The sequence below is a fragment of the Seriola aureovittata genome, chromosome 5 (assembly GCF_021018895.1).
Source record: "Seriola aureovittata isolate HTS-2021-v1 ecotype China chromosome 5, ASM2101889v1, whole genome shotgun sequence".
In the NCBI taxonomy this organism is placed as follows: Eukaryota; Metazoa; Chordata; class Actinopteri; order Carangiformes; family Carangidae; genus Seriola; species Seriola aureovittata.
The window spans coordinates 30,223,702-30,234,855 of record NC_079368.1 but is presented as its reverse complement, the minus strand read 5'-3'; the positions used below and the strand labels follow the sequence as shown (position 1 = coordinate 30,234,855).

Sequence of the window (11,154 nt, the reverse complement as noted above, 5' to 3'; positions counted from 1 at the left end):
CAGGAAGTGATGTCACATGTTGTTCAGTAGAAGTCGTGGTCATAGTCTGTGGCGTCCATCAGCTGTTTCATCTCCGCCACGCTGTTGGCCAGGTAGGACGACAGCTCCTCTGAGAGAGACAGAGAGACAGACAGGTGAGGCGTTACCTTCATCAACACAAACTGTGACAAGGTGTGATCGCCAACGACGACGAGGAGACAAAACAACAACTGCGACTGACATGGAAACCAAAGATAAAAAACCGCAGCTGTTTTTATTTGTCAGACGCTGCAGATCTCTCGTCTCCTCCCACATCATCAGTCAGCTGGACCTGAACCTGAACAGGTACCACACAGATCCTCCACACGTTCAACATGTGGACAGGCGTACTCCTCTGTCTCACCTGCTCCCAGTACTCCCAGTACAGCAGAGGCCGAGACAGATCCCAGGTTGTTACGAGCGATGCAGCGATAGGTCCCCGAGTCCCCTGGCTCCGCCCCCTCAATCTGCAGCCAACTGGAGAGCTCGAATTTCAGAGGACCGCCCCGAGACTGTGAGACAGACAAGAAGTCAGACAGACTGTTTCCGTTGTTAGCAGAGCTAGGCTAACAGTTTCTCACCTGTACCTGGACAGAGATGTGGGGGTCGTCCCCGGGCAGGATGACGTCTCGCCCCTCCTTCCTCCACTCCACCAGAGCCATCGGAAACGCAAAGACCTCACAGAGGAAGACCAGACTGCTGCCCGTCCCGTTCACCTGGCTCTGAGGAGGGACCTTGATGATGGGGACTGACAGAGAGACGGACACTGAGCTCAGTCTGATGACATCACACAGAGGCCACACCTGCAGCAGGTGCAGACAAAGAAACCCCCCACAGAGAGAACTGCTCTGCGCCAGCTGTGGCCCAGCAGGGGGAGCGGAAGGTCGGTGGTTCGATTCCCACCTCCTCCAGTCTGCGTTTAGAGGAGTCCTGAACCCCAAACTGCTCCAGTGTGTGTGTGTGTGTGTGTGTGTGTGTGTGTGTGTGTGTGTGTGTCAGACACAGAACCAGAATAAACTCAGTTCAGACTGACAGGAAACCAGATTTATTCTGAGTCACAGAGTCAGTGTGAAAAGGGGCAGGGACGAGAGACATTATAATCATATGAGAGAGAGAGAGAGAGAGAGAGAGAGAGAGAGAGAGAGAGAGAGAGAGAGAGAGAGAGAGGGAAGAGAGAGAGAGAGAGAGAGAGAGAGAGAGAGAGGTGGAGGCAGCAGCTACTTTGAGAATAAAATTACAGAGTAAACCAGACTCAGAGTGTGTGTGTGTGTGTGTTTTGAAGGTCACCCTGCTTTCAGTTTATTTCTTGTCTCCAATAAAACTGAGGAATGTACTGAGAAAAAGGATCATGTGGCTCTAAATGATGTGTGTGATATTATCTACATAATCACACACACACACACACACACACACACACACACACACACACACTAAAGTCAGAACATGCAGAGAAAACAGGTCCTGATGATGCGGAAAGTCAGAATTTTTCAAAATAAAAGTTTTAATATTTTTAAAATAAAGTTGGAATATTATCATGAAGATAAAATCATAAATTTGTGGAGTAAAAAGTTGCATTATTAAATAAGTGAAGCCATAATTTTTCATTTATGAAAACAGAGATGTGATTTAAACTCTGAAGGTTGTGACATTATAAGAATAAAACCTCAGTGAAAGTCTCAGTGTCTTTACCGGCTCCTTCAGTGTCTTTACCGGCTCTGTCAGTGTCTTTACCCGCTCTGTCAGTGTCTTTACCCGCTCTGTCAGTGTCTTTACCCGCTCTGTCAGTGTCTTTACCGGCTCCGTCTGTGTATTTACCCGCTCCGTCAGTGTATTTACCCGCTCCGTCAGTGTCTTTACCGGCTCCGTCAGTGTCTTTACCGGCTCCTTCAGTGTCTTTACCGGCTCCTTCAGTGTCTTTACCGGCTCCGTCAGTGTCTTTACCGGCTCCGTCAGTGTCTTTACCGGCTCCGTCAGTGTCTTTACCGGCTCCTTCAGTGTCTTTACCCGCTCTGTCAGTGTCATCACCCTCCTGTGACTGCTAACGCTAGCTAACCTGCTTTTACCCTTATTATGAATGCTGCTATCACTAGTTAGCTAACTGTTAGCATATCAGGGAAAACTGAGGAGATGGAACCAGAGGACGTTTCGATGAGGTCATTAATCGATTATCAAAGTAGCTGCAGATTCATTGTTTTTCAATTGATTATTTGATTCGTTAGAAACAGTTGCTGCGGTTTAATGTTAAACTGGCAGCTGCAAAGTGAGGAGGAGGAGGTGGAGGAGGAAGAAGAGGAGGAGGAGGAGGAGGAAGAGGAGGAGGAGGAGGTGGAGGAGGAAGAGGAGGAGCAGCAGGAGGAGGAGAGGAGGAGCAGCAGGAGGAGGAGGAGGAGTAGCAGGAGGAGGAAGAGGAGGAGGAGGAAGAGGAGCAAGAGGAGGAGGGTCTGGAGGAGGAGGAGGAGCAGGAGCAGGAGGAGGAGGAGCAGGAGGAGGAAGAGGAAGAGGAGGAGGAAGAAGAGGAGGAGCATTAGGAGGAATCTCGGGGCCAGAGTCAGCTGGCTCTGTGTATTCACTGTCCCAGGTTCCCTGAACTACACACCACCTGGTTTCTCTGAGACACATGATGGATCTGATCAGAGGAGGAATAATCGATAACAGACAGAGATCGTCGACATCTGTCGCCATATTGTTGATTCTTTAAAAATCCTGCAGTTTGTTTTTCTGCAGGATTATTAAAGGACATTTTTGTCTTCTCAGGTCCAGAGTGTTTCTTATCTGACCTTCCACAACAAAGAAAACTGCATCAAAATCAGTGACTTTATGTAAACAAACATTTAAAGGGTTAAAATTCTGAAAACGATTTCATTGTTGCTCGTTATGATCAGGACTGATAATAAAAAAGATTTATTCAACAAAAGTGGAAAATAAAATGAATATATGATGTTTTTATTGCAGTTTTCTGATGCAGACATTACGGTACCATGAAGGCATCATCCTAACCACGATGAAGTGATGTGCCAGCCTGGTGCATCACTTTCTACTGTCCCCTGGAAACACTTCCCATTGTGTTGTGACTGCAGAGTGGGGCTCGACCGATTATCATCCTTATCATACACCAAATCACCCGAACGCCATCCCTTAACTTTCCCCTTAAGTTAAAGGACTTTTAGTAATTAGGAATTAAAATGTTATTTGGTCACATCGAGGTGTTCGAACTCCTTAAAGTATCTCAGAGCCGAGGCCTGAATTTGAGTTATTATCACTGCAAAATATTTTCACCTGATTTCTGCAAAAAATGAAAGTGACACATTGAACCAGGTTGTAAAAACCTCCACATGTACGCAGAGGACCGAGGCCGATGATCGGTGGTAATATTCAGCTTATTCTGATTATCGGTTTTGCTGTTACGGGTTGGGGTTAGTGTTACATTTTAAAAGGGGAGGGGTAAAACATCTTATTTGATAATAATATATTATACATTATATAATAATAAAACGTGATAAAAGTATTAACCAGGTCACCAGGTGAATCAGTTCACAGGTGAGAACAAAGAAATCAACCAGTTCACTCCAGTCAGGCTCTTTACAGTCTGATTACAGCTGATAATCACTGATATTCACTCAGTGATCGGTTTATTAGGAACATTAAACTGATGCAGTCTGATACAGTCCTGCAGTAAATCCTCCTTCATGAAGGTTTTAATATTCAGTTTGTGTTAAAACAGTTTCAGACAGATGTTGATGATCACTGTGGAGCTGTTACATTATACAGCTGTTTCTCTTATGTACCTACACTGATAGAAATGGAGCAAATAATAGAAACACCTGGACGCCACGGTGACTGTCCTTGTACAGCTGTAGTTCTGTGTTGGTATATCTTCCAAATATCAGTTATTGATCTGCTTGATTAACGATAATCGGTATCGGTTCTGAAAAAACTACATCGATTGATCCTATTGCAGCGTGTTGAGCTCTCCGGGCCACCGTACACGAGGACGTAGCTCTCCATGCCTTTTTGCTCCATCTATCACAGGAGGGTTTTTCTTAGCGCCATGTGCTGGTGTTTCCTGCTGACGCTTCGGTCTGAACCGAGGCTCAGAGGACGGACGGAGCCGTGACTGTGTGCTCAGAGAGAAGAAGCATTTCCTTGGCAGCAGCAGAGAATGTGAATGTTTGTCGCAGCTGGAGGGAAAAACCAACAGAGAAACACATGAAACTGGTTCTTCACCGTAAATCTGACATCTGCATTCTGTTTGTCTCTGTTTCAGTCGAGGCTGAGAAATGTTCCCAGAGCTCAGAGAGAGAGAGAGTCCAGAGACCAGGTTCTGCTTTAATCACGTCAGGACGGTTATCAGTTCACTGAGCGGCCCAGGTCAGGTCCTCTGTGTGCAGGTAAAGGTTTTTACAACCTGGTTCATCTGGTCACTTTCATTTCTGAGGAGATCAGGTGAAAATGTTTTGCAGTGATGATAATTTAAACTCAGACCTCGGCTCTGAGATATTTTCATGAGTTCAAACTCTTCAGAGGGACCAAATAACATGTTCATTCCTAATTAGGAAAAGTCCTTTAACTTGAGGTGAAAGTTAAGGGATGGAGTTCAGGTTATTTGGTGTATTATAAGGTTTTTTTAAAAATCTTTTCAACACCGTCATCTGTGAAGAACAAGCATTAAAAATGAGTCCAGATCAGGTGCGAATGTATAAAATACCTGAAATGATGAAGTACAATCAGCACGAGCCTACAGGTGAGTCACTCTAATCGGAAATGAATCTCATGACCTCAGGGTCTCTGAACTACAGACAGACAGGTGTGCAGTCAGGTGTGTCCTACCTGTCTTGCAGGGCCCCCTCCCTCTGGTCTTGAGCTCTGGTCTGGAGAAAGCGGCCTCTCTGAACTGGCACATGTTCACGTATGTTGTTCCATCACTGCCACACACCGCCTCCTGCTCCTCACACACACACACCTCCTCCTCTTCATCCTCCCCTCCCCCTCCTCCTCCTCCTCCTCCTCCTCCTGCGGGCCGCGGGTCCTCCTGACACCGCAGCCCGGTCCCGCAGAGCCCGTAGAAGACGCTGCGGTGTCCCGGGTCGCAGGCTTGGCCCTCCAGGTTTCCGCACTCCTTACAGCAGCCGCAGGAGTCCAGCACCAGACCCGCCCGGCAGCCGCGGGTCTCCGGGCACAGGTCCAGCTCACACGGTCCGCAGCCCTCCGCCCCGCCGGTCCCGGTCCAGTTCCGCCCCCTGCCGCCTCCCAGCTCCTCGTCCAGCCGGTCGTAGTCCAGCAGCGGGTCGGTGAGGTCGGGCAGCTGGTTGGGGAAGGACCGGGTTGTGTGGAGGTTCAGACAGAGACACAAGAGGACTAGTCCCCTCGTCCCCGGCATTTTAACCCGGTCTGCGGGCTCAGTCCTGCTCCGGGTGATGCCGGGTCTGTCCGGTCCTCTGTCCGGTCCTCTGTCCGGTTCACCGAGAGGGAAGAGCCGAGGAGAGCCGTAAATCTGCCGGTCCGTCAGCGAGATCCAGACTTCATTCCTCTCCGACCAAAACACGGGAGACACGAAAAAACCCGAGAAAACCCAAGAAAAGATGATGAAAAGTTAAAGAAAAACCTCCGTGTGTGAGTTCCGGTCCACGACCCAACGGAGAAACCCGTTTCTAGTTTCAGACCCGGACCGGGACTCGGACTGACTGAGGTTTAAACAGCTGAGCCGCTCGCGCTGCTTCACCGCACACAGACAGGCACGAGACAACCCAGCCAAAATAAAACACGAAACATCCGGTCAGACCCTTCAAAATAAAATCCCTGTCAAGACAGCTTTGAAACAAACCGGGATTCACGTTAGCTGTAATTATTTCCACGGTCATTACTCACAGTGTCAGTTAAAGAAAACCCTGTTATCGCTCCCCAAGCTAACAGGCTAACAGGCTAACAGGCTAACAGGCTTGCTAACAGTCAGTGTCAGTGTGTAAACTGTATCTGAGCTTCAATAAAACCGCTCACACAAAGCTAATGCTACGATAGCGTCCCCCATTTTGGACTGTGACTCCCAGTTAGCTAAGTGCCAACTGTGTGTGGACAGTTTGTGACATTAGCTATTAGCTAGCTATTAGCTAGCTAGCTAATAGCTAATAGCTAAATAATAGCTAGCTAATAGCTAGCTGAACGATCGCCCGCAAACTAATCCATAACACAGCAACTCTGATGGTTCCAGGCCTTTATAATCACAGAGTTTCAACAAACATCCTATCAAAGCTGGATCAACCAGGCAAAGCAGGCAACTGTCCAGGGGCCACTGACCCCCGGGGGCCCCACAAGTCCCAGGTTCTTCCCAAATCATTTGTGTTTACTTTTGATTAATTTCACTGATGTACAACGATGAGCTCTGACTCATCCTCCACCCTCCGGCTCCTGTCTCTTCTTTTACTGTCAGATCCAGTTGTAAAACCTGGACTGTTTCAATTGTTGTTGTGTTTCATCACAGGAGAACTGAAAGGCTGCAACCAGCACATTTTAATCATTATTTGATCATTTATTATCAAATGTTAAATATGTCATAAGATGGTAAAAAACAACATATTAACAGCTACAACCCCAAAGATATTGATGTTAGCTTAATAAAAAAAAGTAGTAAAACCAGCAAATCTTCACATTTAAGAAGCTGCTACCAGTGAATTTTGGGCATATCTGCTTTAAAAAATATTTAATTGGAGCAGATTAATTTTCTATCAGTTGTCTAATAATCAATGAATAAATTCAGCTCTAGATTACTGTTTGGTTCCTGGGTGTTTCAGAAAACCGTCTTGTGTGATCAGTGGAGGCTCAACAACAGGTTTTGGCCCCAGGGCCCCTCAGGAGGTTTATCCAGCCCTGGTGACCACAGCGTGTGGAGGTTTAGGCCTGTCACACAGGAAATATTAAAAGGCTTTTTCAATACAATTATTAGCAACCATTTAGTTTCAGTTTTATTTTGAGGGGGAAATCTGATGAAAAACTTAATATACAGAACACATTTACTTTTCATATTCAGCTTTTATTTTTAAGGCACGTTGTTCTCATTTCCGGTCTTGTTGTGTTTCACCTGACGGTTTTTTGCAGTGTGTTCCAAGCACTCCTGCTCCCTTCCCCCCAACCATACCTGACAGCTGTTACACTCATCATCAGGCGGAAAGGGGTTTTAAGGTCTGGAAAGGTCCCGAGGGTCCTCCAGGTGGTGTCAGGGCTCCTGCACGGACTCCACAAATCTCGAGAGATTCTAAAGGGTCTTAAAAATATTTCAAAGGAGATTTCCTTGAAAAGGTTTCAGTTGTGCTTCAGTGAGCTCTGTAGATTTTAGATTGAGTTCTAAGAGTGACAGGGTTCCTCGTGGAACCTCCACGTATCCTCAAAGACGTTCACAAGGGGTTCTTGGTGCGATCCAGGCTTCCAAGGCTCCTTAAGAGGTTTAACAGCGTCTTCAGAAGGTTTCAAGGCTCCTACAGAGAATCTTCAGAGTTTTCAGGTTAGGTCCCGATGAAGGGTCTTGAGTTTTTTATTAGAGACTTTGAGGTTCTTTAAATTGGTTCCTATGGTGATTGAATGAGCTCCTCATTTCTTTGTTTTTCAGATAGCCTGGACATGTTGGGCCTCTGCAGAGGGATTCTAAACTAAACTAAACGGGTTTACATCTTTCTTCTGGAAATGAAAACTGTGGAGTTAGTGTCCATATGTGAGGTTTTAAAGTCACGCACCTACCTCAGGGCCCCTGCTGGTCTGCCTGTGTAGCCCCAGTCCAGGGCCCCTGCTGTTGAGCCTGGGTAACCCTGTGCTGCAGGTTTGGGAGGCCATGTTTATAATGATGAAAACAGTGAAAATGTCCTGATTTCTGGTCCTAATGAACTCTGAACTGTAAACAGTTTGTTTGTGTGTAATCCTGCTGGTTCGTCACTTTTACAGCTTCACCACTCCAAAGTAAAAGTCTGAATTAAAGCAGTGGTCTGTCAGACAGAAATAGAGCTGTAATGGAGGGTTTGCGGCTGCTGATGTCGTACTTCAGTCTGCTCTCTGTACTTTTCCCTGATGGATCTAACAACATGTCTGCTGTCAGACACACTGTTAACACAGTTACTGTTGTTGAGCTTTTCTGTACTTCTTGTGTTTGGACAAGTCTGAACAGGTGAACCTGGTCTTTACCTGTGCAGGTTAACAGCAGCTCTGAGTCCATGTGAACATACATCAGAGTCCACAGAGGATCTGAAACATGTACTTAACGTCAGCCGTTCTGTACTTACAGACTTCGACTTTAGCTCAACACTGTGTGAATGTGAGCAGCCTGTACGTCTGCAGAGTGTGATTCAAACACAGATAAGGAAACTTAGTCTGCGTGTTTATTAATTAATGTTCCAGCAAAGATCAGTCCTTCCACTTAATTACCAGTGTAAGCCAGAGGTCAGAGGTCAGCTGAACATTCATTTTACTGTGTATGTCTGGATAGAAGCTATAAATACATATTATTTATATATTTATTTTACTATGCCATATAATTAAATCACACCATCGTATCTCTTAATAAAGTTTCCAATTAGATTAGTTTTCAGATTCTTTCCGAGGATCTTTGTAGTTGTAGTTTGTCGTCAGCTGACAGTTGAAACATGACATCTGTGTATTTGTATGAAAAGTTTCACACTTATAAAAAATGTTTTCTGTTTTTGTATTTAGTCTGAATTAAACAGTTTGAACCTGAACTAAACTTTGATTCTGGAAGAACGAAACAAAACGTCAGCAGATGGGCAAAACATTATAAAGCTTTTATTTTGGTAAACTTTATTTTGGTAATTTTCAAAACTTTATATTTCAAATTAAAAAACGTCACTCCACAAATGTATAGATATGAAAATGTGTGTAGAGACTGACAGATGTGACTGTTTACCAGGCAGGGAGGCTCTGATGAAAGACACTATGCAGGTGCATTATGGGAAATGTAGGATGTTCCTGTTTTAATCTGTGACTCACAGCAACCAATACTTTCAGGTTTTCCACCTGTTTTCGAGTTAAAATCTCCCAGAAAGTGGAAATAAAGACAAACATGAGAAACATTCAGGTGATGATGCTTTCTACTGAATATTCTAAAATCTGAACCACCTCAACCTGTATCTGTGTTGTTCAGACCAGGTTCAGGTGGTCCGGATGTGAGCGGCGCCGTCACCGCCGACTCCACGTGGTCACAACCTCAGCTCCCCCCTTCTCCGCCTCCTCCTCTGGCGGGGAGCAGATGTGGGAGATGAACAGACAGTGGTAGTTCCACAGCAGCAGCAGCAGCATCAGCAGCAGACTGCAGAGGAGCAGGACCACCAGCAGGGGGAGACGACGAGACGCCCGGGGGAGGGGGGGGCACTGCAGCTGACAGGGAGAGGAAGAGGAGGGGGAGGAGGAGGAGGAGAGGAGCAGCGATGGAGCCACCAACAGAAATGTTTGAGTCCAGATGTTTTGAGTTCAGATCTGCTCTGAGATGAAGACATGGTCCTGGAGAAACTGAGTCTCTAAGTAGGAGGTTCTGAAGGTCCTGGAGGTTCTGGAGGTCCTGGAGGTCCTGGAGGTCCTGGAGGTCCTGGAGGTTCTGATGGTCCTGGAGGTCCTGGAGGTTCTGATGGTCCTGGAGGTTCTGAAGGTCCTGGAGGTTCTGAAGGTCCTGGAGGTCCTGGAGGTTCTGAAGGTCCTGGAGGTTCTGAAGATCCTGGAGGTTCTGAAGGTCCTGGAGGTCCTGGAGGTTCTGAAGGTCCTGGAGGTTCTGAAGGTCCTTGAAGTCCAGGAGGTGTGTGGTGTGTCAGGTGACCCTCAGCTGGTCTCTGGAGAGTAAAAACAGAGCGATGCTGAAAGTCTGAAGCCCGACTTTAAATCACATCTTGTTTTCAGTCATTCGTCACTTTATTTTATTTTATCTGTTATTTTCATTTTCTTGTGTTTGTGGTTTTTCTAATGTTATTACAGCGTCACTGTCTCATTCTCAGCTTTCTTATGTGATCTGTTTGTTTTATGGGTCTGTGACCTTTGACCTGAACTCACCTGTATGAAGAGTGCAGTACAAATAAAGTTTGACTGCTGGATTGTTGATGCGTCATTAACTGTCCATATAAAGAATCACTGACTCTGTTTCTGGTCCTCGGCTCGGTCTGGTTCTGGTCTGGTTCTGGTCTGGTCCTGGTCTGGTTCTGGTCTGGTTCTGGTATGGTCCTGGTCTGCTTCTAGCCTGGTCCTGGTCTGGTTCTATTCTGGTCCTGGTCCCCCCCCCCCCCCCCGTCACGTCTCTACTCCATTATCAGCTCTAAAAATACCATGTGGTTACCACGGCAACAGGCTAAAGTGCTTCAGTGTTGTCGTGACAACCAGGGACAGGAGGAGGAGGGAGAAGAGGAAGCTCCTCCGCTCCACCAGAGGTCTGAAGTTCCAGATCCAGGAAGACTGTTAGTTATCTGGTTTAACTGAACCTAACATTAACCTGATCACCTGGCTCAGGTAACTCTGGTTTACCTGTCCAGGTACGAGCACGTTCATGTGAAAGAGACAGAGTTTTAATTATAAGCAGCATCGTCTGAACCAGGAATGAAGTTCTTAATATGAGAAGAAACACTGACACCTGCAGGTGAGTTCAGTTATAACAGCGTCCAACAGGTGAATGTAACGACACGATCACATGACTGGAACTAAACTTTCAGACATACAGACATAAACATAGAGACGTTTCCATGTCTGAATATCATTTCTATTAAAGTCACACTGAGAATATATTATTAATAAGATCATGAATCATCATCAGAGAGGAAGGAAAGAGGAAGGAAAGAGAAGAGGAAGGAAAGAGGAAGGAAAGAGAGAGAAGGAAAGAAGAGGAAGGAAAGAGAAGGAAAGAAGAGAGGAAGGAAAGAAAGAGGAGAGGAAGGAAAGAGAGGAAGGAAAGAAGAGAGGAAGGAAAGAGGAGAGGAAGGAAAGAGAGGAAGGAAAGAAGAGAGGAAGGAAAGAGAGGAAGGAAAGAGAGGAAGGAAAGAGAGGAAGAAAAGAGGAAGGAAAGAGAGGAAGGAAAGAGAGGAAGGAAAGAGAGGAAGGAAAGAGAGGAAGGAAAGAAGAGAGGAAGGAAAGAGAGGAAAGAAAGAGGAGAAGGAAAGAGAGGAAGGA

The 11,154-nt window shown here is 46.1% G+C and overlaps 1 protein-coding gene across 1 annotated transcript in view; it reads right to left on the bottom strand.

The window, feature by feature from the left end:
* Positions 1 to 5,781, bottom strand: part of kazald3 (Kazal-type serine peptidase inhibitor domain 3) — a 6,613-nt gene extending 832 nt beyond the window's left edge. Inside the window, exons 1-4 of the mRNA XM_056376664.1 lie at positions 4,846 to 5,781; positions 606 to 766; positions 383 to 530; positions 1 to 109 (exon numbers count right to left, since the gene is read on the bottom strand). The exon at positions 1 to 109 is cut by the window's left edge and continues 832 nt beyond it. Coding sequence (XP_056232639.1) covers positions 24 to 109; positions 383 to 530; positions 606 to 766; positions 4,846 to 5,395 — 945 coding nt within the window. The 5' untranslated portion in view covers positions 5,396 to 5,781 and the 3' untranslated portion in view covers positions 1 to 23. The remainder of the gene's footprint in view (positions 110 to 382; positions 531 to 605; positions 767 to 4,845) is intronic.
* Positions 5,782 to 11,154: the final 5,373 nt, after the last annotated feature.